Source organism: Pezoporus occidentalis, unplaced genomic scaffold (assembly GCF_034315485.1).
Source record: "Pezoporus occidentalis ecotype Australia unplaced genomic scaffold, CSIRO_AGI_Poc_V1 ctg218, whole genome shotgun sequence".
Taxonomy (NCBI): Eukaryota; Metazoa; Chordata; class Aves; order Psittaciformes; family Psittacidae; genus Pezoporus; species Pezoporus occidentalis.
Genome location: NW_026914051.1, coordinates 304,668 through 331,919, shown reverse-complemented (window position 1 = coordinate 331,919; position 27,252 = coordinate 304,668). Strand labels below are relative to the sequence as shown.

The window sequence follows — 27,252 nt, the reverse complement described above, 5'->3', positions numbered from 1 at the left end:
GAATTTCTAACCAAGACATACCTCTCTCGCACTCAGCTACAGTACATTTGTACTTACACACGTTGGCATGTCTCTGTCTTCATATTACTTCCAAGCCTTACTGTCCTCCATCTCACACATTGAGAAAAACAGGGCTGTAACAACTTCTCAGGACCTTTGCTCAGGCGTATCTATGTAGTTAATAATCCATACTAATGATGATAACTGTCTTTGCCACAGTAGGAATGTTATTAGTTCATACTATCTCAACAGCAGAAAGTAGTAGAAGGACTCATCTACCAGAAAAACACAGGTTTTATGTGAACTAAACATAAAAAGTGGTTTTCAATATCTGAAGGTGATATGGTTTGGGTTTTATGATGCTTTTTAAATAACATTAATAATTAGACAAGTATCTACTCCACTGATCCCCAAAATACTGATATTGAGAATCTCATTTTCACCTTAATTAAACGCAACTTGTTGGTTTGTGCATAAACATCTTGGAACTGAACATTTCACCCTTCCAAAACCTCTAAGCACTGCAACAAGTGAAAAAATAAAAAAAAATAAGCACTTTTTAATGAATGCATATATTATTATAATGTTAGAGAAGAACTGAACATAAAAGATCTCAGTTCTCCTGTTCTGGTACATTTTTAATGATGTATTACCTTTTCTTTAGGTGCACACCTTCTTGTCACTAACCTTTCATTGCATCTCATGCCACGTCATTTCTGGGATCAACATTTCTCTTTGTCCATCTGACATACTGTCAAAACTCGATACTTTCACCACATCTTGGTAAAAAAACCTGGTGACACTCACCAGCAAAACACTCAATGGCAAACGGTATTTGGATGTTGCAACTCAGTAACTTTGCAGACCCTTTTTTGGCCTCCCCAGTGCAATCACCAAGTGTCCCTCTTCTGTCATTTCTCAAGAAATGGGACAATGTGTCAAGCTGTCAGAGGCCACAGCACCAGTTCAGTAGCTAACATAGTCTAATTTTGCTTACAACTTCCATCCTTATGAGCTACAGCAAGAAATACAAGTATTTCATAGAATCACAGAATCTTAGAATAGTTAAGGCTGGAAAGGACCTTACAATCATTTAGTTCCAACCCCCCTGCCAACACAACAGCAGCAACACCTTACACTAGACCATGTCGCCCAAAGCGCTGTAACTCTGTCCAACCTGGCCTTGCACACTGCCAAGGATGGGCATTTACCACTTCTTCGGGCAACCTATTTCCAGTGCCTCACCACCCTTACAGTAAAGGACTTCCTCATTACATCTAATCTAAACTTCCCCTGTTTAAGTTTTAACCCATTACCCCTTGTCCTATCACTACAGTCCCTAACGAAGAGTCCCTCCCCAGCGTCCTTAGAGGCCCCCTTCAGATACTGGAAGGCTGCTATGAGGTCTCCATGCAGCCTTCTCTTCTCCAAGCTGAACAGCCCCAACTTTCTAAGCCTATCTTCATACGGGAGGTACTCCAGTCCCCTGATCATCCTCGTGGCCCTCCTCTGGACTTGTTCCAACAGTTCCATGTCCTTTTTATGTTGAGGACACCAGAACTGCACACAATACTCCAAGTGAGGTCTCACAAGAGCAGAGTAGAGGAGCAGGATCACCTCCTTTGACCTGCTTGTCACACTCCTTTTGATGGAGCCCAGGATACAGTTGGCTTTCTGGGCTGCGAGCACACACTTCTTGCTCATGTTTATTTTCTCATCAACCAACACCCCCAAGTCCTTCTCTGCAGGACTGCTCTGAATCTCTTCTCTGCCCAACCTGTAGCTGTGCTTGGGATTGCTCCGACCCAGGTGTAGGACCTTGCACTTGGCATGGTTAAACTTCATAAGGCTGGCATCAGCCCACCTCACAAGCATGTCAAGGTCCCTCTGGATGGCATTCCTTCCCTCCAGTGTATCAACTGAACCACACAGCTTGGTGTCATCAGCAAACTTGCTGAGGGCGCACTCAATCCCACTGTCCATGTCAGCGACAAAGATGTTAAACAAGACCGGTCCCAACACCGATCCCTGAGGGACACCACTCGTTACTGGTCCCCACCTGGACATTGAGCCATTGACCACAACTGTTCGCTTGTGGCCATCCAGCCAGTTCTTTATCCACCGAGTGGTCCATCCATCAAATTGATGTCTCTCCAATTTAGAGACAAGGATGTTATGTGGGACAGCGTCGAATGCTTTGCACAAGTCCAGGTAGACGATGTCAACTGCTCTACCCCTGTCCATCAGCTCTGCAGCCCCATCACAGAATGCCACCAAATTGGTCAGGCAGGATTTCCCCTTAGTGAAGCCATGCTGGCTGTCACCAAGCACCTTGTCAGCTCTCCTGATAGCTTCTGGAGGGGGCCTATGTTGTCCCTAGTCTGTCTTTTATTTGCTACATACCTATGGAATCCCTTCCTGTTATCCTTAACATCCCCAGCCAAGTTTAATTCTAACTGGACCTTAGCTCTCCTAACCTGGTCCATAGCTTCCCAGACAACACCTCTATTCTTCCCAGGCCACCTGTCCTTGCTTCGAACCTTTATAAGCCTCTTTTTTCCTTCAAATTTTCCTCAGCAGCTCCTTATCCACCCATGGAGGCCTCCTGGCCCTCCTGTTGCACTTCCTTCTATTTGGGATGCAACACTCCAGCATACTTCCAAGCATTTAACAATCCCTCTTCTGCTCAATAGCCATAGTTCAGTAACCTTGTGTTGAGGGTAAACTCCTTCTTAGAATCAAAGAATCATGTAATTTTTCAGTTGGAAAGGACCTTAAAACTCATCCAGTTCCAACCCCACCTTCCACTAGACCAAGCTGCTCAAAGCCCCGTCCAACCTGGCCTTCAGAACTGCTAGGGATGAGGCAGCCACAGCTTCTCTGGGCACCCTGCACCAGGGCCTCACCACCCTCACAGGGAAAAACGTCTGCCTAAGATCTAGTATCTTGGACTTCCCTTCTGGAACACAGACATTGCTCGATACTATCTTCCTGAGCGAGGGATGTTACACAGCATAAATAGCTGCAACTTGTACTTCTTTTTGGTGGGTAAAAAGGAGTAAGAAATGCATTACCCAGATGACAGTTACACATCTCTCTGCTGTGTGTTATACTGTATATTTTTGTGGATGCACTGATGGGTCCACATCATGATGAGGGAAGGAAAGAAATGTACATAAATTAAATGTTCAAGGCCAGGCTGGATGGGGCTTGGAGCAACCTGATCCTTTGGAAGCTGTCCTTGCCCATGGTGGGGGGATTGGAATTAGATGAGCTTTAAGGCCCCTTTCACCCAAACCACTCAATGAGTCTATGATTCCATTAAATGCAGCATGTGAAGCATCTCCATGCAGACCAGAAGTCGGAGCATTTGCGCCCCCTTCTCTATGTAGAAAATGCTTCTGGGGCAAAATTCCAGACTATTCTGAGCACTCCATCAGTCTGTTAGGAAGAAGGAAGGGAGTTAAGCATAGGATATTAAAGTTTTATACATATGTAGAGATAAACAAAGAAAATTACATATGCATGTCTTGTACCCATACATTTGATAAAAACAATAAAACCTTACATTCATCCATGCATATTTGAATCAGGTATTTGTCAAAAGCACAGAGCAGGAGAGTGCAACTATGCATATTTGCACCAATTATGCATGAAGAGATGCAGAAGCTGAACAGCATCATAAATACTTAGGAAGCTGAAGTGTGGCTTCTCCAAATCATGTAGCTTGAATTCTGCTTCGCCCTTTCTAGTTTCAGAGACAAAGTCAAGATCATGTCCAAGTAAAACCCTTCGTACATGCTTTTCTAGACTTCAGAACTGCCTGGTTTACAGTGGAATCAGTCCAGTGCGTAATTCAAAATGAAGATTGTATAAATGACAGGAGAGTTTGTACCTCAAATTAGTATTCTGGTATTATAACCAGAGAGGACCAGCTGAAAATATTAATTTTAGTATCTTCTTTTTTAATATAGGAAATAATAAATTGACTGTCCTAACTCATGGTACAATGGCAATTCTCAGGCAGGTGTTCAGCTCCAGTAATACATCTGAAATATTAATTATCTAAACTTCCCCTGTTTAAGTTTTAACCCATTACCCCTTGTCCTATCACTACAGTCCCTAATGAACAGTGCATCCCCAGCATCCCTATGGAAGTATTTCTCTGAGAACTGATAGGATACTTTTCTTTACCTTATTTTCATTGCTAATTTTCATGGAAGTTCAATAATGAACTTTGGCATTTGAAATTCTGATTCCCATTTTATTGGATTACCTAGGATAATTCCCCTGTTTTCTTTACTCCTTGCAATAAAACCTGCATTTATTTAGTGGCCTAATAGGAAAAACTTTCAACCATAAACTTATTAGGAAGCGCCTGTAATTACATCTATATTGAAAAAAGCACCAATAAATAAACAAAAATAACCTAAATCAACAATAAACCAAAACAATTAAGAGCTAAACCATATAGTTATTCCCCTTACCCAGATAAAATTATATTCTGTCAGTGCTGAGAAAAGTAACATCAACATCTCATGTGGTGTATACCAGCACATTTCTTCTGGATTAAGAGTTGTGCTCACTTCCACCAACAGTTCTCAGCCTCTAACATGCTCAAGAATAAAGTATATTTGCTTCAGTTTAAAATCTTAACAAGTTTATTTAGTATTCTGGAACTGCACAGAGAAAATGGTAAGAGAGTGGAGCAGATACATTATTCCACACTGTTTAAACATTTCAGAGACTTTTGCATCTGGAATGGAGTGCTGAACAGCAAAAATCAGATGTTGCACCCTTAAGCAAATACCTTAACAGAGACTTTAAATAAAAAGGCAATAAACATACAAATGCATCAGATCACAAAGAATTACAGAGAGAAAAATTTCTCAGCTATGAATAGCAACTTTTCCCAGTTAATGATTAAATGATTCTCTGGATGATTAAATTCATCCAGAGAAACATTTGGGCACATTTCTACTTTTGAGCATATTTATTACAGAAGAAATAGGGTTTATGAACTGAAACTCTTTACAGTATCAAAAAACCCCACCCAAATTAATTATTTTAAATACAAGTGAAACATACAAAGGGAGAAAAACGCAATTCCAAATAATAATGGATTTTGCTCTTCTTAATATAAAGTTTTGAAAAAAACATCTGGAAAATAACTTAGAGGGGAAAGAAAAAACAGTAATGTCCATCTGTCTCTGGGTTTCAATATTCACTTTTCTATTTTCTTTCTTTTACTCTGGAACTGCACTGCATTTAGAACTTTCATTAACTGGAACACCACCAGGTTTTCAAACTGATTGTTTTTGCTTAAGAAGTCCAAAGTATTCTAATCTAAGTCCAAAGTATTCTAATCTGAATTTCCTAGGATGCCAGAATCATCATCTCATAAAAGAACAATTTGCCTTTTCAGCTAAAGAATCAGCTTCCTTCTGGCATTTTTATTTTAGTAAGCTGTTTCCATACTGTTGAGTCACATCCTTCTGCATAAAAATCCAGGAGCACACAATATTCTATAAAACCGGAACACAGACAGAAGCATAACTTTGAGAACATTTATTTCTTAAGTCTGAATTTCGTGAGAAATTAGATTGTCTGGTCTCTTCAAAAACTTCAAACTACTCAACATTAGCCAAGAAACTAAAGGAATAAGAAAGGAGTCTGTAAAGCTATCACCCCATTTTTAGCAAAAGAGAAGAGTTATTAACTCATGAACCTTACTAATAATCCTTAATGACTGGTATATATTAAAAGTTTAACAAGTTCTGCAATTCTTCATTTTGTAAGAATCAGAAAAGAACATACAGATCTATGATTTTATATTTGGCAAAGTGTCCTGGGTTCAGCAGCAGCAGTCATTTTTCTCCTTCTTAATAGCTGGTGCAGTGCTGTGATTTTGACTTTCAGCCTGGGAACAGCGCTGACAACATCAATGTTTTCAGTTACTGCTCAAATGTTTAGTCTGACCAAGGACTTTCCGAGTCTCATGCTCTGCCAGGGAGGAGGGGAAGCCGAAAGGAAGCAGAGACAGGACACCTGACCCAAACTAGCCAAAGAGGTATTCCATACCACAGCACATCATGCCCAGGATGTAAACTGGGAGCTACCCAGAAGGGCTAGCTCACTGCTCAGTCGGGCTGGGTATTGATGGGTCGTATTGCATTCTCTCCCCTTGTTCTTTCCCTTACCATTATTATTATTGGGAGTAGCAGTAGTGGGTTTGCGTTATACCTTAGTTACTGGACTGTTCTTACCTCAACCCATGGGAGTTATATTCTTTCGATTCTCCTCCCCGTCTCTCCAGGAGTTGGGGGGGGGGAGGAAGTGGGGGAGTCAGCGAGCGGCTGCGTGGGTCTGAGTTACTGATTACACTTAAATCATGACACTAAGATAATGGCATACATACAAAAATTATCCAACACAAGGAACTCTCCTCAGGGTACTAACAATCTACTGCAATTTTAAAAATAAGGTATGTATGGTTTACATGTTTTTTAAAACACAATTAAAAATAAAGGTCTTTTAAAAAAGTGGCAACAGATGTAGAACGAAGGAGTCCAGGACACGGACACTGAATAACAAAGCTAACATAATGCAGAATTAAATAATAACATAATATTCAATTATAATTGTAATTAATTGTATAATATTCATGCTAAACAACTTAGCAGCAATGTCAGCAAGTCTCATAGGCACCTGGACTACTTCAGAGGTACTAATGAATGTGAAATGTATATAAAGTTTATTTCATTTAGGGGCTGCATATAGATGTAAGATCATTCAGACCCTTCAATCATGCATAAAAACGGTAGAGAAAGGGATGGAAAACAGGATCTTGAGGCAGTGCCTTCCAGCTTCTTGAGTGGCTGCACCAAAGGAACAAGCAGTTTCTTGGACAACTCAGATGTTAATTAATAACCAGACGCTGACATTTTACAGCCAGGAAACAATGACAGCACAAAGACAGTTGGTGTCTGTCACGTTGTGGGGCATTCTGTCACAGGAAATAGTTCATTTGTCTGCAGAAAAGTTATCATGAGGGAAATAAAATTTAATCCAAAGTCCCTTAAAATTGCATTGCAGAGACATAGCATTCATTCCCAGAACAGTGGCAGCATCATATTCAGAAAAGGAAAATGGAAAACAAACCAACCTTAGCTTCCTGAACTAGTTCTGCTCACATTATCTCATGACAAAGAAACATACTTAGCCCCCAGAACAGCATTTTCAGGTTATGCCAGTGTAGCCTTTACTTATTTATCAACAAACCAAAAAGCATGCAGATTTAGGCTGTGACAGTTTCAATGAGACATCTGCAGCAGCAAGGCCGCTGGCATTGCCCCTCTGCCTGAAGTTGGTGTCCTGCAGTACAGCTGGCAGAAGCAACATGTGTGAGCACTACTCAGCTGTCACAGACTGAAGGTTGTCAGCGTAACCCAGGCTGATGAATCACAGACATGGATGTATGATATGAAATACCCAGAGGGTCATAGTGTTTTCAAGCACTTTGGATGTCAGCAGAAGTAATGCAGACAGAGGCTTCAGATAAGAGATACTGTCACAGAACCTTCAATTTTTGTGTATTTTCCTGATTGAACAGAATAAAAGACACTGCCATCTCTTCTCTAAGTCAGTGCTTTTCTGTGTCTTTTACATTCCTAATCTAACTGCCGCAACTCCCAAGTAAGAGATAGAAAATGTACCTATTTCAGCAGTAGTGTCTACTTAGTGTTTTGCTCTACCATACTTACTTTTATACCTTCTTTGGGATAATGTGAGAGCTTGGTCAACTTGCAGGTCTTCTGCTTCATTGAAAACAATGGGATGGCCTGTGACACAATGAGCTCTCTATCAGCTTTTCCTCTGCACTTTGATTTTACCCTTAAGTTTTCTTAAGATGAAGGTTTGACCTGACCTGACCTTTTGAAACTACCACTCATATTTACGTTTACTCTGAGCCAAATGCACATCACAAAACCTCACTACATTTGACTTGCACTATATGTACTCATATAATGAATAATTGCAACCTCCAGCTGGATATTTGTTTTAAAATTCAAACACGTGATTACTATGTGTTACTCTGGTTTCTCCTATAATGTTTCTGTAATTTCACTTGTTTAAGTACTCTTTAGTCTGGACCTCAGCATACAACTATGAGAAACCAAGGTTTAAATGGTCATTGATCAGCAGAAAGATATATAGAAATATCCAATTACATTGATCTTTGAGAAATGTTGGTAATTTTAAGCTCAACTATGATCTTTTCTTTTTGTGAAGTACAGCACTAACTTTTCTGCGTGATTATGTTCTGCAAATACACTTGCCAGATACTGGTTTAACTGTTAATTATGACACAGTTATCTATGATGCAGAGAGAAGGTTAAGAAACCAACAATGAACAATGCAATGACCACAGCACTACACGAAATGTTGTAGACACAGTCACTGGTTGGCCTGCCACAGACTATCAGGATACTCAGACAATTATTTCAGCATTTGAAGTTTGCACTTACCAACCTCCACAACGTTAGAGCAATTGGGGTCTGAGAAGCCTTCAGGACACTCGCACGAGTAGAAGTCATCATTCAGCCCTGACAGACAGATGCCACCATTTTTGCATGGGTTGGAGTCACATGCATCTCCTATGGAGTGAAAGAGAGATTCCTTTACAAAACTCTCAAAAAGTTATGCACAAGCTACAAGTATGGCAAATGGCTGATAACCAAGAACAGAAAGGAACGACTAGCTCTATGTCTTTTGGATACCTTTTGGCTAATTTCATTTTGTATTTATTTAACAGCAAACCTCTGTGTAATTAATCATCTTCCACTAGCCTTTTGCTCCACAAAATATGAAACTTTCAGATGCACTGACAGCTATTTACTTGTAAAACCTAACAAAAAATAATTTTTTGCTTTCTCTCATTTGAAATCATTCAGGATATATACTGAAAGGTATTTCCCCATGATTTGAAAAACTGAACGGTGGTTTCAGTTCAGGCTATTGACTTATCACCTAGCTTGTAAGCAGAGAACTGTGGCTGTTGTTACATCATCATGTGCTCCAGACTTAAGACACTCTTAAATCACCCAGTGGCATAGATCTGATCCAAACCAGCCACTGGCATGCAGCTGTATTTCTGCTGAACATAGAGCATGGCATTCAGGCCACCAGTGTGCTTCTGTGTTGGCTTTATGTCATTCACACAAAGACCAATTATGTGTGATCCCAGGATGAAGTTTGACAGTACAAAGTAAAGCCACTACAGTCTCTTGAGCAATTTTATTTTACCCAGTCAACGATATTTGATCTGGAACCGTTTAACTGGAGCTGCTTTATGTTCACACAGTGCCTGAGGGAAGCTTTCACTATGACTTGTGACCCACCAACTCCATGGCAGGGATGGAGACTGAAGAGTAGCCACAGTCCCTCCAGTGCTCCTTGACAGTCTCCTTCCTGTTCCAAGGAAGTATATAAAAGTCTCCCATAACTCATCTTGATTGCTGAATCAGAACAAATCAGTCAGAAATAGAGCCATGCTTCACTTCAAAACTATGCTATGAACTAGCTATGCTTCAAAACTCACAATAGAGGGCAAGCATTGGCACAGTGGGTAAGATCAGCCTGCCTGAACAAGCAGATTTTGCTCATTTTTCAATTGCGCTTCGGTGATTTCACCCTACTCAGTTAATTAGCATCAAGGTGATCAACAGGAGAAACACGCAAGCTCTGAAAGATGCTCCACAGGGCTGCTTGGTATGGTCAGAACTTGAACATGCCTCCAACATTACCAGCATGTACAACACAGTATTGTGACTTCCTATCTAGGATTATTCAAAACAGCCTTCAGGAGGAGATATAAAAGAGAACAGAGTGTCTGTTCAACTCTTGCAATTCCTCAGTTTTAATGCTTTTAAAGAACCCCTCCATATGACAGTTCTATAGACACAAAGAAATACAGGATTGTATGGTGTCACCAGCAGAAAAACTGGAAGCAACCCTAAAGAATGCCCTAGGCTTTGGTCAGCTTCAATTTAATATTTTTCTCTCAGCTAATAAAATATGTATTTGTCTATATTTTTATTTATCTCAAGCTTTACTTTATAAGATGGATCTGTGCAGTACTGGTTTTAACACTAAAATTAGTTTGCATAGTACCATTTTGTTTTGCACAATTTTTGCATCTGCAAAACGTGCAGGTAGGTAAATATAAAAAAATAAGTACCTTTTGTGTGTGTCATTTTTAAATTGAAAAGTTGCCAGCCTTTTGCCATGTAAGTGTAAAGAGTTACAGAAATCCACTTGTTTATGTCAGACATTGTAATACATTTTTGACTACAGTGTTAGTAATGGACCTCAAATTGTTTTAAATGCTTTTCTGGTGGCTAGACTTCAGATTGCTGCCTGCTGTGATAATTCTAATCTAACAATCACTTAAGAAATGTAACGGATATTTTTATTTAATTTTACTCTTCATATTTAAGCTGCTTTCACAACACAAAGAATTGTCACATGCTTGGTTTAAACAGTTTGGTCTTGAAGATTGTCCACCTGACAGAGAAGTTGAGCTATTTGAAAACAGTAAATGACACAAGGTACTATCTATCTAATTACTCGACATTGTCTGTCTTTCTAATTGAATCTAAATAAGTTTCATTTTCAGTGCTTGCTGCCTTTTTGGGGTAGCAAAGGATGCTTGATTTCTTACTTCATGGGTCTTAGGCATTTGGTTGTAAAAGAACAACTACTATTAACTGAATGCTCTAACAACCGCATTCCCATACTTTACATTAATTTTATAAATTACACAGCGTCTGCAGTAGGAACACTTCTTGCACAAATCCATATGGGTATTTTTAAAATGAAAAGGGACATTTTTGTTACCTGTTTCCTGATTCAGTGTTCTTCTGATTTCAATTACACAACAGAAGAAAGAAAAAGCAAAACAAAAAGGCAAAATACTGGTTTTATTTGTAAGTTTTCCATTGACTGACAAGCGGAACCATCCCCAGTTTTCTATTATGTTTATAGAAACTGAAATCTCCTGCTATAACTAACTGTGTGATTTTCATTTGTCTGAAAACTCATGTTGGCTTTTTCAGTCTGAATTAATGTGACCTGACCTACAGTTTGGCACTAATGAAGTAGATGATGATGCTCTAGCAGTAATTTATTTCCATGTTCAGCAAACAGCTGCACTAAGTGCTCTCTTGACCCACTCCTTTGGTTCAAACTCTACTGCCAGTCACTGGTTTACACTTTTAATTGTCAGTATATGGCATCTCAGAAATAAAATTACTACAGCATACCTCTGAGGAAAGTGGGACACAACAAAAAAACAAACAAACAAGCAAAACCCTGTCATGGTTTAAACCCAGTCAGGTAACTCGTTCATTCACTCCCCCCCGCCTTCTTTCCCTCCCCCTACTCCCGAAGGGATGGAGAGAAGAATCAAAAGAATGCAACTCCCACGGGTTGAGATAAGAACAGTTTAGTAACTAAGGTATAACACAAATCACTACTGCTACCACCAATAATAATAATGATAAAGGAAATAACAAGGGAAGAGAATACAACACCTCACCACCAGCCAACCGATAACTCGCCTCCCCAGCCCGACCAAGCTCTGACCGATACCTCCTCCAACCCCGCAGTCTCCCAGCCCTTCCGGCTAACTCTCCGTTACATCCTGGGCATGACGTGCTGTGGTATGGAATACCTCTTTGGTCACTTTGGGTCAGGTGTCCTGTCTCTGCTTCCTCCCAGCTTCCCCTCCTCCCTGGCAGAGCATGAGGCTCACAAAGTCCTTGGCCAAACCAAAACATCCTTGTTATCAGCTCTGTTCCCGAGCCGAAAGTCAAAACACTGCACTGCACCAGCTACCAAGGAGGAGAAAAATGACTGCTACTGCTGAACCCAGGACAAACACCAAAACAAAAAACAAAACAAACAAACAAAAAACCACAAAAAGCTCCAACAAAACCAAACCAACCAACCAAACAAAAAAAAACACAAAACAACACACTAAACAACAACAGAGAAAAAAATCCCAAAACATCCTAGCCTGTTTCATTCCTGTAATGATAAAGAGGGTTAAAGAGGGAAAATCTATACTTTGAACTTGAACAATGGTTAAAATAATACTCTAGTATGATGGCAAATATGACGCAGTCAGAGAAACAAGCAACTGCACAGACACAAGCGAGCAATAATTCTGCTTACAACTAGACATCAGGCTGTGCAAATTTGCATACTTAAACTAGTAAAACTCACTTAAAATGTTAGTACCCTTACTTATGACTTAGTGTCTGTGGTATTGTGCATATCAAAAAAAAAAATCACCTTTGAATCAACAGTATTTCCCTCAATTTATATTTTGTTCCTCTCAAGAAGCCATTCACGTTGAAATACTGAAGTCTAATTTGTTACACATTCTAGTGAGTCTGATGAACAGAATTTTACTTTGAAGGCTCTGTTCCTAATAAGAAAAACTTATATGTGTGCATTTTGTCTTAACACAACTGATTAAGGGATTTGTTATCATTAAAATACTGTGCTGCTTAAGACATAACTTTTAAACACAACAGTAGTTTTAGAATTTAACCTCAGAGTCATGGTGAAAGGAACAGTAAAAGAAACCCAGAGAAAGAACTGAAGCCTTTACAGCAACTCTTACAGAATGGTGCTCTCTGTTGCAGACTTTCAACATGGTAGTTTATGATAGGCTGTGTTTGTGCAACAAACTGTGCAATTTGACAAATTTCTATAAATTAAACAAACATTCTAAGAGGATCTCCATTGTTTAAAAAGTACCAATGAAGGCCAATTAAAATAATAATTTTATTAAATTGTTCTGAAAGGGGTCCAGTAAGAATGAAAATGTCAAATAGAAACAGTAATTCGTGGTCTTCTTTACTATGTTTGATTAACCCCACACTTTTCATTGTGTGGCTACCCAAACATTAAAGTATGCCTCAAGACTGGATATAAAATAGGTACTACGAATACTGCTGCCTTTACTCATTCTCAGGAAAATCCTGGACAGCAAAATCTCATTGCATCAAGCTACTGAGGTTTGGTGAAAGGATCTGTGAAACAGAATCAGCGAAGGGTACACTCACATGCTGCTCCCCCCAGTTGGCAGAACTCATGACCCCTTTCCATTTACCTCAGATTTTGAAGTTATGTTATATATATATAGAATCACAGAATCATAGAATCATAGAATAGTTAGGGTTGGAAAGCACCTTCAGATCAGCTAGTTCCAACCCCCCTGCTGTGGGCAGGGACACCTTATGCTAAATCATATCACCCAAGGCCTCGTCCAACCTGGTCTTGAACACTGCCAGGGGTGGAGCATTCACAACCTCCCTGGGCAACCCATTCCAGTGCCTCACCACCCTAACAGGAAAGAATTTCCTTCTTATATCCAACCTAAACTTCCCCTGTTTAAGTTTTAACCTGTTACCCCTTGTCCTGTCAGTACAGTCTCTAATGAAGAGTCCCTCTCCAGCATCCCTATAGGCCCCCTTCAGATACTGGAAGGCTGCTATGAGGTCTCCACGCAGCCTTCTCATTCTCCAGGCTGAACAGACCCAACTTCCTCAGCCTATCTTCATATGGGAGGTACTCCAGTCCCCTGATCATCCTCTTGCCCTCCTCTGGACTTGTTCCAACAGTTCCACGTCCTTTTTATGTTGAGGACACCAGAACTGCACACAATAATCCCGTTGAGGTCTCACAAGAGCAGAGTAGAGGGGCAGGATCACCTCCTTTGACCTGCTGGTCACACTCCTTTTGATGCAGCCCAGGATATGGTTTGCTTTCTGGGCTGTGAGCACACACTGCTGGCTCATGTTCATTTTCTCATCGACCAGCGCTCCAAGTCCTTCTCCGCAGGGCTGCTCTGAATCTCTTCTCTGCCCAACCTGTAGCTGTGCCTGGGATTGCTCCGACCCAGGTGTAGGACCTTGCACTTGGCATGGTTAAACTTCATAAGGTTGGCATCAGCCCACCTCACAAGTGTGTCGAGGTCCCTCTGGATGGCATTCCTTCCCTCCAGTGTATCAACTGAACCACACAGCTTGGTGTCATTGGCAAATTCGCTGAGGGCGCACTCAATCCCACTGTCCATGTCAGCGACAAAGATGTTGAACAAGACCGGTCGCAACACCAATCCCTGAGGGACACCACTCGTTACTGGTCTCCAGCCGGACATTGAGCCATTGACCACAACTCTTTGTGTGCAGCCATCCAGCCAGTTCTTTATCCACCGAGTGGTCCACCTATCAAATTGATGTCTCTCCAGTTTAGAGACAAGGATGTTATGTGGGACAGTGCTGAACGCTTTGCACAAGTCCAGGTAGATGACGTCAACTGCTCTACCCCTGTCCATCAGTTCTGTACCCCCATCATAGAAGGCCACCAAATTGGTCAGGCAGGATTTCCCCTTAGTGAAGCCATGATGGCTGTCACAAAGCACCTTGTTGATTTTCATGTGCCTTAGCATGCCTTCCAGGAGAATCTGCTCCAAGCTTTTGCCAGGCACAGAGGTGAGACTGACTGGTCTGTAATTCCCTGGGTCATCCATTTTCCCCTTCTTGAAAATGGGGGTAATATTTCCCTTTTTCCAGTCATAGGGAACTTCACCTGACTGCCATGATTTCTCAAATATGATGGACAGTGGCTTAGCAACTTCATTTGCCAGCTCCTTCAGGACCCACAGATGGATCTCACCAGGATCCATGGACTTGTGTACATTCAGATTTTTAAGATGGTCTCGAACCAGTTCCTCTCCTACAGTGGACCCAAGGTCTTCATTCTCACAGTCCCTGCATCTGCCTTCCAAGACTTGGGTGGTTTGGTCAGAGCCTTTGCCAGTGAAGACCAAGGCAAAGAAATCATTCAGAACCTCAGCCTTTTCCGAATCCTGTGTAGCCAGTTCTCTTGAGAGCTTCCTGAGGGGGCCTACATTCTCCCTAGTCTGTTTTTTATTTGCTATGTACTTGTAGAATCCCTTCCTGTTATCTTTAACACCCCTAGCTAAGGTTATTTCTGACTGGGCCTTAGCTTTCCTAACCTGGTCCCTAGCTTCCCGGCCAACATCCCTGTACTCTTCCCATGCCACCTGTCCTTGCTTCCACCTTTTATAAGCCTCTTTTTCCATTTGAATTTTCCTCAGGAGCTCCTTATCCATCCAAGGAGGTCTGCTGGCCCTCCTGCTGCACTTCTATTTGGGATGCAACACTCCTGAGCTTGTAGCAGGTGATCCTTGAATATCAACCAAGAGTCTTGGGCCCCTCTGCCCTGTAGGTCTGTACCCCATGGAACCTTCCGAAGCAGGTTCCTGAAGAGGCCAAAGTCTGCTCTTTTGAAGTACAAGGCAGTGAGCTTGCTGCACGCTCTTCTCACTGTCCTGAGGATCTCAAATTGGAGCATCTCATGATCGCTGCATCCAAGGCTGCACTGGAGAGTCACATTTCCAACGAGCCCTTCCCTGTTGGTGGGCATGAGGTAAAGCATGGCACCTCTCCTTGTTGGCTCCTCTATTACTTGCAGAAGGAAGTTGTCTTCTACACAACAGAGGAACCTCCTGGATTGCTTGTGCTGGGCCGTACCATCCTCCCAACATATGTCAGTGTGGTTGAAGTCACCCATGAGAACAAGGGCCTGCGAGCGTGAGGCTTTTCCTATATAATATATATATATAATTTCACATGTATATATATAAAATATATATGTATTTCCTCCTTTTTTCATGAAATCATACATGGAAGAGTTAAGGTAGAAATGTAATCCACACTATCTCAATCCATACTGTATTGAGGAGCAGACAAAAGACTTACATGACTTATACCTGCACCCCCAGGCACAGCTACAGGTTGGGCAGAGATTCAGCGCAGCCCTGCGGAGAAGGACTTGGGGGTGTTCATTGATGAGAAAATGAACATGGGCCAGCTTCAGTGTGCACTCACAGCCCAGAAAGCCAACCATATCCTGGGCTGCCTCAAAACGAACGTGACCAGCAGGTCAAAGGAGGTGATCCTGCCCCTCTACTCTGCTCTCGTGAGGCCTCACTTGGAGTATTGTGTGCAGTTCTGGTGTCCTCAACATAAAAGTACATGGAACTGTTGGAACGAGTCCAGAGAAGGGCCACGAGGATGATCAGGGGACTGGAGCACCTCCCATATGAAGATAGGCTGAGAAAGTTGGGGCTGTTCATCCTGGAGAAGAGAAGGCTGCGTGGAGAACTCATAGCAGCTTTCCAGTATCTGCAAGGGGCCTATAGGGATGGCGGAGAGGGACTCTTCTCTAGGGACTGTAGTGGCAGGACAAGAGGTAATGGGTTAAAACTTAAACAGCTGAAGTTTAGATTGGATATAAGGAAGAAGTTCTTTACTGTAAGGGTGGTGAGGCACTGGAATGGGTTGCCCAGCGAAGTTGTGAATGCTCCACCCCTGGCAGCGTTCAAGACCAGGTTGGACGAGGCCTTAGGTGGTACGGTTTATTGTGAGATGTCCCTGCCCATGGCAAGGGGTTTGGAACTAGATGATCTTAAGGTCCTTTCCAACCCTAACTATTCTATGATTCTGTGATTAGAGAATACTACATTTGGGGGATTTTTTTATTTCTCCTCACGTCTTTATTTTCTTCAGAGCATTATTAAGTCAAATAACCATTTGAGTGCACTGTTCATCATTGAAAACAACTTGCATACTCAAAATTTAATTAGCAACCCCACATATTTTTTCAAACTCTGAAAAAAATACATAGGAAAAATCAAAAAAAAATGGTGAGTCTAGTAACCAGTCTAGTAACAATCAGGCACTTTTTTAAGACTACGGCAGCTTTTGTCCATAGTGAATAAGTCAATCAGTGAACCTGGGTCTCTTTTATTAGAAGCACTTGGAGATGAACTGTTCTGTACATCCACCATGCTCCATGATGTATCTTCACATAAGCACTCCTATGCCACATTCCTTTTCAACAAACTACTGAATGTACAACTACTCTTTCTTTCTACAAGCAGGTAATGGTGGAAAGGAGGGCAAAAACTGTAAAACCATTCTTTGTCATACTTTATACTTCTATATAGCATACTTTTTGATCTTAAACCCCACAAAATGTTACGTGTTTCTTGACTGAAGACTGCAGTACTTGACAGCACTTGACAGCACTTCACTTGACAGCAAAGGACAACCTGAAAAAAGGAACTCAACTGCTGTGTATAAATAATGCAGCACACCATGATGGTAAGAGTTAGCCCATCAATCCTTGTCAAGAACAGAAATCCACAGTTTATGAAAACAATTTTTGTGATATGACAGCTAAAGAAGATGCACTCTGCAAACAGGAAAGTGCTATCCACAACCATGTGCACACATTAATATTACTACAACTACCCTTTGTTGTAAAATCACATAAACCAGCCAGCAACCATTACAATATGCAAATCAATTTGCAGCTCACTAATTTTTGTCAGTGGAAAAAAAAAAAAGAATTACTTACATCAACATTTTTACTCTCTAACATTATAGCTTCTGGAATAGGAATACCTGCCAAAAGCTTTCGAATGGTACTCTGAATTAGGCATGTGAGAAGTATTTCAGTTCCCACATACAAAATCATTAGCCTGACATGAACACAATTTCCCTCAACTATCTCATAACACCTAGAATGGTAACAGTTGTGATTTCTGGCAGAAGTTTTACTGTAAGAAACATCTGTTGAGACAATGAAATGATGACAGACAGAAACACGTCACAAGATTTTGGAACTAGAATGAAAGAAGTGGTAGAAGAAAGATGAGTCAGGTGTTTGGGCACATTTTCTTCTGTAATTTAAGAATAGAGCACACTCCATGAAACAGAAGGTGTGCATGGAAAAAGTCAACCCTTTTTATTCTTTTACATATGTACATTAAATATAAATATGAATGCATTTAGTATGCATTACATATTGATGCAGTTAAATTTAGAGAAGCTCATACTGAGGTAAACATACTGATACTGCAGGAGTCCAAGGAGACGCTGAGAGCCACTGAAACAAAAGTCAGGACAAAATCTGCAAGTAAACAGGTGCAAAAGTTTGAGTTCAGGGTGCTAGCCACACTCTATACTGGTATGCTACATAGTGGGTGTTTTGTAGCTCAAGCACTTGGTTTCACCATTGACATGAAGTGATAGACCATTATTTCTGCCTAAAGAAGCAGCTATGTTTTTATTCAATTTCCTTTATTGCTACGTATGGCTTACTTTAAAAGCTCTAAAGAAATAAAATTAATAGCTATTTCCTTTCATAAGAATACAAATTGTTGCAAAGAAGAAATCCCCAACTGGTACCAAAGAATAGGCAGCCCTGAAAATAGCCAGTCAAAAAAATTTGGTATGGGGACAGTAATAATAAACTTCAGTTCTGAAAGCCCAGAAGAGCAACTACACTTCTGAGGAGGACTGAGAAAGTACTTGCTGCCAGTAGCAGTTCCACATTAAAATCAGTTTTCAGAAAATGAGTTTTAATAGTTTTCTGATTTACAGAATCATCTGTAAAGTGTCAAAGTTCAAATCCATTTCTCCACAGCTGAACCACTACTGAGAACCAGAACCATAAATCATATTGAAGACAAACCTGTGCAGAGATGCAAAATGGGAACATGAGAACAAATGAGCTCTGCACTTCTTCCAAGAAAACTATAAGCTGTTTTTCAGATTTAATGTTGAGGCAGCCAATTTATTTTTCCTAAGGTAAAAAGACAGTTGAATAATTAACTTGTATCCCTTCTTATCTGAAAGGGAAACTTAAGTTTCTAGGCACCAATAATTCATCTACATCCTTCTGTTGTTTTCCAGCCTGATTTGCCTACTATGCAGGTAGAAGGTTCAGCTAACTTTTTAATTAGAACATTTATGGTAGGCTGTTTAAATGGTTTTAGAAAATGGATAAACTGATATCATCAACTCTAAATATCTGCATATGAATTGGATGGGAAAATTTAGAGGAGAACACAAATCTCACAATAATAAACTCATGATTTTATCAGAGATCTCATGAAAATAGAGGTAGCTGCTTCTTTGACTGAAAGCCTCTGGGATCAAGAGACTGCATGCTCTTAAACAAGCTGTGGCTTGTGCTTGTAGAGGACAACTGCAACATACTCATGTAAACTAGGTGTAAGAATTTCTTTAGATTTAACTCTTTCCAGTCTTGTAATCTGAGGAGATGCAGCAGCTGATTTCTGAAGACCTGAGATGGTATTACGAAAAGAAAATCAGATTATTCTGAGCAAAGAACTGATACCACTCTGGGACTGGACTAAACATTAATCCTGGGTGAAGATGAAGTAGTGACTTAAGCTTTGGATTTAGTCTAATAGCACAGTGCTGTAAAAGTGTGTCACTACTTTCTGGGTTAGAATAGAGCCCTAAAGTAATGTCTGGAGAGATTAATTTCTACCATAATAAATCCCCTTCTGCCTTAAAAAGATTATAATCTCTTCTCTTTCTAAAGGTCTACAGTATGAGCTACTTTATTCATTTGAACATGAAAGAGCAGTAGGTCACTGTACTTCAGCCTCCTGTGTTACAGACTTTTTAAGCACCTGATGTTTCACAATATGAAATACACACAGGAACAGGAAACAGCTTAAAAAGTAAACTCTTCCCTCTTTCACCAGTCGCAGACAGTTCATTTCTATACCAACTGGCTCTGCAGGAGAAAAACATTAACTATTCCTGTCATTTCAAATCTTTATTAGTTAAAAAATGGATCAAAAGTGATTAAAGGAGGAATATGGTTTATGCAATGCACTTTTGAATATTTTTACAACCTGTCGAAAATTCTCCATGCACACACAGCCCCAAGGATCTGGGGAAAGCTGCCATCAGTTTAAGACATTGTTTCATCAAAGGAAAAGATGATGTGCTGTCTCAAATTGATCAGCTGAAAGTACAGGTGCACCAGCCCTAGCACCCAACCTCAGCTAACAGCAGGGATGCTTCCTGCATCATTGGAAGTGTCCTGGGTTCAGCAGTAGCAGTCATTTTTCCCCTTCTTGGTAGCTGGTGCAGTGCTGTGTTTTGACTTTCAGCTCGGGAACAGAGCTGGTAACAAGGATGTTTTGGTTTGGCCAAGGACTTTGTGAGCCTCATGCTCTGCCAGGGAGGAGGGGGAGCCAGGAGGAAGCAGAGACAGGACACCTGACCCAAACTGACCAAAGAGGTATTCCATACCACAGCACGTCATGCCCAGGATGTAACTGGGAAGGGCTGAGAGACTGCAGGGTTGGAGGAGGTATCGGGCAGAGCTTGGTCGGGCTGGGGGGGCGAGTTATCGGTCGGCTGGTGGTGAGATGATGTATTCTCTTCCCTTGTTATTTCCTTTATCATTATTATCATTGGTGGTAGTAGTAGTGATCTGTGTTATACTTAGTTACTAAACTGTTCTTATCTCAACCCGTGGGAGTTGCATTCTTTTTGATTCTCCTCTCCGTCCCTCCGGGAGCAGGGGGAGGGCAAGAAAAGGGGGGGAAGTGAGCGAACGAATTACCTGACTGGGTTTAAACCATGACAGTTCTTTTTGGCGCCCAACATGGGGCCCGAAGAGTTGAGATAACGACAGATCTGACCAGATTAATAGTCATTCGTCACAATGCTGATTTATTGGCTCTCAGAGTTGTTTCTCTTGATCTCACAGCTTCAGAATGTTGTAACTTACGTAGAGCCGGTATTTGCTGTGATAGTGTTTATCAAGTGTGGGGCCTGGGCTAAGGTTCTTGTCTCACTGTGCTTTATGGCAATGGCTTGTAATACGGGCGGGCTCCAGCAGCAGGGCGAGACGGACGTGGCCGTGGACTTGTACCTGGCCGTCCGGCTGCTCTTCACCGGCCTGGCCCTCACCCTACTCTCCATCTTCGTGAGGCCGCGGGGAGCCGAGGGAGAGCGGCCCCGGGAGCCGGCGGCAGCCGAACCGGCCCGGGAGAGCGGCCCCAGGGACCAAGCGGCGGCGGGAGCGGGGCCGAAGGCCGCGAGGGGACGGCTGCGGGTGGAGGAGGTCGGGGCGGTCGAGGAGAGGAAGGAGGCGGCTGCAGAGCAGCGGGAGAAGGCGGCGGAGGAGCCGAGCCCCGCGGAGGAGCCGAGCCCCGCGGCCGAGCCCAGCCCCGCGACGGCCGAGAGCATTTCCCGGAAGCCGCCCGCTGAGCCCCAGGAGGATGCAGGAGACCAGGCAGCATTTCCCAGCAAGGCAGAGGAGGAAGAGCTGGACTCAGGAAAAGAGAAGCTGGTGGTGGGAGAGCCGGCAAGCACAGCAGCTGCACCAGCCCCAGTGACAAGTACAGCAGCATCAACTGAGAGTTCTGAAGGTTTTGAATGGCCTTTGGGTGTCCTTGGGACCTGCCTGCTGATTGTGATGGGGATCAGCATGTTGGCACACACACAGACTGTGTGCTACCCACAACCATTTTGTCTGATCTCAGAAGTTAAGCAGAGTCAGGTTTGGGTCTTGTCTGGGGTTAGACAACAATATAATGGGACCAGGAGATTTTCCCCAAGGCCGGACAGTGATGAATGGCAGGGTGTGTGGGACAGTATGGGCAAGTATCTAGTCCACTGGGCCCCTCCAGTGCTTTGGAAGCGTCGGAGATGGAAGGCAGCTGTATGGAGTCCCCAGCAACAAGCTGCAGAAACTGCTGAAGGGGACAGTGAATTATTTTAAGCCTGGTGGGCCCATGGCACTTCAGGCCATCAGAGCAGAGATGCAACACAGAGATGGACTCATGATCGAGGGGTGGACTTAGCAATGGACACTATTGCCCAGGTTATTCACGAGTGTGAACACTGCACACAGTCTCTCCTGCTCTGGAAGACTGTTACAAGAGATGGAGCCTGACATGGACCAGATGGACGCAGCAGCCTTATAGGGACTGGTCCATGCACTTAGATAAGAGTGCACCGAGATAAGAGTGATGGTATATTGAAAATGTGGGATCTGAGCATGACGTGAATGGTATGGAATAAGGGGTGGATAATGTCCTGGGTTCAGCAGTAGCAGTCATTTTTCCCCTTCTTGGTAGCTGGTGCAGTGCAGTGTTTTGACTTTCAGCTCGGGAACAGAGCTGATAACAAGGATGTTTTGGTTTGGCCAAGGACTTTGTGAGCCTCATGCTCTGCCAGGGAGGAGGGGGAGCCAGGAGGAAGCAGAGACAGGACACCTGACCCAAACTGACCAAAGAGGTGTTCCATACCACAGCACGTCATGCCCAGGATGTAACTGGGAGTTAGCCGGAAGGGCTGGGAGACTGCGGGGTTGGAGGAGGTATCGGTCGGAGCTTGGTCGGGCTGGGGGGGGCGAGTTATCGGTCGGCTGGTGGTGAGATGATGTATTCTCTTCCCTTGTTATTTCCTTTATCATTATTATCATTGGTGGTAGCAGTAGTGATCTGTGTTATACCTTAGTTACTAAACTGTTCTTATCTCAACCCGTGGGAGTTGCATTCTTTTCGATTCTCCTCTCTGTCCCTCCGAGAGCAGGGGGAGGGCAAGAAAAGGGGGGGAAGTGAGTGAACGAATTACCTGACTGGGTTTAAACCACGACAGGAAGAAAGACAGCCGATAGACCCCTTTAATGAAGATATCCTAATCCAAGCCAAAACAAGCTTCCACAGCATCTTTTCCCTCTGGCATGCTCAACAAAGCTGTTAAAAAACACCTATGCATTCCTTGCACATACTCATTTGACTGTAGCTGTCATTCACGTCAGCTGTGTTTATACAATTATTTGCCACTTGCTAACACATGTGAATCAACTTGTATTTCTGCACCTGTTCAGATCCACAGGGTGAGAGGGGTTTATGAAAAGGGAAATAATAAGAGCTTAAATTGAGCCTTTCTGTACAAGGCACTTGGGCTAAACTTGTCTCTCAATTAAGTTATTTTGTTCAATTAAAACTTTCAGAGAGATATCAAGTCATGACAGGAATACATTATCACTTCCAGTGACTTGTCCTTTGTTTTCAAAGGTGATCAGGAGATTTTCAGTGGTATATTCACTAGAAATTTCTCAGTAAGTAAAACATTCATATTTCTTGCTAGAAAATACTGTTTTGCATATCCCCTGACAAAACTTCACTCATTTCTCTAAAACAGTCACCTGGGCTCCTGCAGGCTTCTCCACTAACTGCTAGTAGTCTCCACTTGTATATATCCCTGACCATCAGATGGTCCATACATGGATGCATATTTCTCATTTCACTCAACCTACATTGAGTTTTTGATAATTAGCTCCTCCTAGATCTTTCTTCAAAATATTCATGGTTCGCAAGGCTCTGGAAATGCTTCACAGTCCTGATTAGGAAACAACTCAGAACACAGCAGCTTGTCTCTTGCCAGTCCCCTGCTCTCCATGGAGAGAAAATCATAATCACATAATCAAATCAGGAGCAGAGTTCAAAGGGTAGTCTTTAAAATAAACAGTCAAGTAAGTCTTTTTGAACTTATCTAGACAGGTAACATCTTCCTTCTCCTCCTTATGGACTGAAAGCATTCAGGTACATATAATCTTACTGGTCTTGACAGTTATCTTTCCAGTTTCTCCTTTCACTTCACTGAAGTGCAGCAAGATGGTTAAAAAAAAATGAAATGGAATTATCACTTTTGATTAAATATTATCAATTTTCATCACCCTTTACATCTCAGTTTAACCTTCCCATTTCTCTATGTTCCGCAGATTTTCAGATTAGCAATTTGGAAGCACCAGAATATGTGTCTATGTGTACAGATAAACACACATATATATTTAGTTCTATACTTATATATTCATACCTACTTTATAACTATGGAAATGAAAGAGTTTTGTTCTCCCTTTGTATGTCCTGTATTGGATATATTCACTTACTGGTTGCTAGGCTATTATTAATCTCAGCAGTGTTGAATTGATCTTTTCCCATTCTAAGTAAATCCAAATTTGAAAGCTGAGCAATTAAAAAGGCATCATTAGTAGCTTTTAAAACTCTATTCATATTTCATGATATCCTCCTATCTTCACCAAAATGAAGTATGAAACAGTATGAATTCTAAACATATTTATTACTCTTTTTTCCTCATTACTTACACTGAAAAGTATTCATCAATCACTAGTTACTTCTATTTTTGGATACCCACTTCTTGAATATTGGAAGCCAGGTCGGATGGGGCTTTGAGCAACTTGGCCAAGTGGAAAGTGTCCCTTCCTGTAGCAAGGAGTTGAAATTGGATGAGCTTTAATGTCCCCTCAGATCCAACCTATGTTTCTATGATTATATGAAATACATTATTTGGTCACATTTTTTTACAAGAGGCATCAACACTAGTGAAGAAATGGGCAGCACTTAATGTCCCAAGTTATGTATCTAAAATAAGGAACATAAAAAATTTATAGCTCACTTTTCAAAATTCTGAAAAATCATGTAAGTATCAAGCGCATTCCATAAAAAACCTTAAATGTGTCCACATATACACAAAAATATACACATATATAAAAAAATACATTCACCTCCATCATACTGAAAATGAAGGAATATTTTCTGCTTTCAAATAATATTCCAAAATGTAAAGCATATTTGAAGTACGCTGTGTGAAGCAGCCAGCATAGGCTATGTCTAAATTAGAAAATAGCCTGGCTCAACAGATGAACAGATCAGTACTTCAAAGCATGCAGCTCTCATGTCTCTATGGGAACCCAGGACACAAGGTCTGTGGATTCTGTTTCAACTCTGATCTCTTCCCTCTCTATGATGTAAAGGTGCTCAGATGACTAGTCATTGGTTCGGACCCTTAAGTAACTTGTCTCCACTTCACTACAATCCAGTCCAACAGCCTTAGGAACAAATTCAGCTCATGCACATCAAAACCCCTCTACAGGCAGAAGCAAAGTGAGTGCAGGCTGCGGTGGCAATCAAGGGATTCACTTCCAAAGCCCACTGGCACACTGGTGACCATTTTAAGTGACATGACAGCACGAAATATTCCTTCCTACATCAACAAACTCTGCAATGAGCTCCTCTATTATATCAAACCCTGCAGCTAAAGAGAATAAAGCAGAACATTCTGTAAGTTTCTACTCTTATAACTACCTCACCTTACTGCATTCATTTCGTGCATTTTTTGGCCACACAGGTATTTATATCTATCGCCACAAAAATTCCATCACCATCAAAAAAGACATGTCATCTGAGGAGATACACCAGCATTGCTGGTTTTCATCATTTCCTTTCTGACTTTACAGGAGGGTGATGTTACTGGTCAGAATAATAATTACTGATCAGAATAATAATTAGATGAAGGTATGCATCTCTCCTGTGCAAGATATGAAATAATAAGGGTATTACAGCTATCAGCTACAATAAGGAAGTGACTTTATTTTGGATGATGCAGCTGGCAGTAACATGAAAGTTCTGTGGATGAATGATGTAAACACTTCAGGTAATTTTTGCTAAGAGTCTCTGGAAAGGTGAACAGATGCCATTTTTACCTTATTTCTTTAAACTCGTTCAGAAACAGAACAAAATCTGAAACTTCTGCACATGTAAAGTCTCCCATACAGATTGTACAGCATACTGTGAAAGAGGTTTCTTCTAGCCCTAGATTCTCTCCAAATACTATATAAAATTAGATGAAACAACATACCTACCAGGCACATTTTAACTAAAGGTATCAGGCAAGAACTGAGTGTGAACCTCTGAGAGCCCTTGTTCCATGCAGCAGCTTGCAACACAAAGACATCTAAACCAAGGGCTTAGCCAAGATGGTAAATTAGATTACAGTGAAATCATCTGATGGCCCCAGTTGCTTCACACACATGCACGCTCTACTCACTTGTACAGCGTAGCCCTGACGTCAACCAACCCCTTAGTCTCACTGCTCTAAAGCTTTCTGCAGCTTTTCTTTCACCGTGGTCATCCAAGCACTCAAAGTCATGCTGCAAGGACTCTCAGTCTAAAAGCCACTTTATTATATGATGGTTTACAGGAACACCAAGTAAGAAAACAGGTTTTGCATGTCAAAACCTTGTCTCAGTATGGCCCACACTGCACTAACAAACTGTATTCCTGGCAGTGCTTTTCAATTTATTTTTATTTTCTAGTTTAGTTTGTAAACCAAACATAAGCAAAGACCGGTAGCAGTTTGAATGCGCTTGCTGTTTGTGGACTGGTATGGAGTAAGATTTTAAAATGAAGACCTGGGAATAGTAAGTGAAAAAGGGTAATGAAAAAAAAGTTTGGCAGAGAACAGTATAGATGAATGATACAAATGCAGTGGTTGAGATATGCAATGCTTTTAGCACACTACGTTGTAAGAAGGACCTAAACTGTTATTTTAATAATGGTACTATTAAGCTAAATAACTGATCTGTTTCAGCTTCAGAACATAGATAAATGTTCCTATAAAAAAACAGTTTCTTGTCTGGCATTGCAAAGCAAACAAAATACCTGATCTGGAGAGCTGAAGTGCTCTATAATTGCTTTTACTCTCAAGGCCGAATCATTGACCTTCCCTTCAACATCCCAGATATATCCCAGGTTCAACAGCATGTCTTACATGGGCCTAAAAATAAAGCTGGTCTCCCACTCTGGCTTAACTACTAGTTAAAAATGAAAAGTAGGGCTTGACTAACTGGCCTGCTATTATTTTGTTGTTGCTGTTGTTGTTGATCTGCAGCTTTCCTTTATTAACTGCATCAACATAATGTTAACATGCTTAATTATGTATAGGATGTCCAAGATGTACTGTTTGAAATGAAACTGCTGTTCTTTGGCTCTTAGCAGCATTCTGTATCTGCATGTATAGCGTATAATAGTAAAAGCACAGGACTAGGCAGAGAGTAAATACAAAAGGAAGAAAAAAAAAACACTGAAAAGGAGCTGAAAATACTGGATATTATGAATGTACTTATAATGAATAATCCTTAAAAACCAAATTAATGCTTTTTTTCAGCAAGCATAGAGGAACAAAGGGAGGAAAGTGATTACAGTTTAATAGGTACAATTAAAGTCATAAACTGCTGTCAATGTATATCAGTGGCTTCTGATCTATTTCCACTTTGCACACGCCTACCATCTGTAAACACGGGATGCCATAAAAGACTATTTTCTTACAGTAAGAATGAGGTCTTTATATGGTTCTGTATGGTGCTAGCACTACACCAACATGTGTATTATGCATACATACACATATACATATGCATATAAAGTACATAAAAGGATGTCAT

The 27,252-nt window shown here is 41.4% G+C and overlaps 1 protein-coding gene across 2 annotated transcripts in view; it reads right to left on the bottom strand.

Moving 5' to 3' along the window:
* The window catches only part of EDIL3 (EGF like repeats and discoidin domains 3), a 274,356-nt gene that overhangs the window by 193,587 nt on the left and 53,517 nt on the right, over positions 1 to 27,252 (bottom strand). For both annotated transcript variants that reach the window (XM_062619997.1, XM_062619998.1), the window contains exon 2: positions 8,529 to 8,657. In XM_062619997.1, the coding sequence (XP_062475981.1) occupies positions 8,529 to 8,657 (129 nt within the window). The remainder of the gene's footprint in view (positions 1 to 8,528; positions 8,658 to 27,252) is intronic.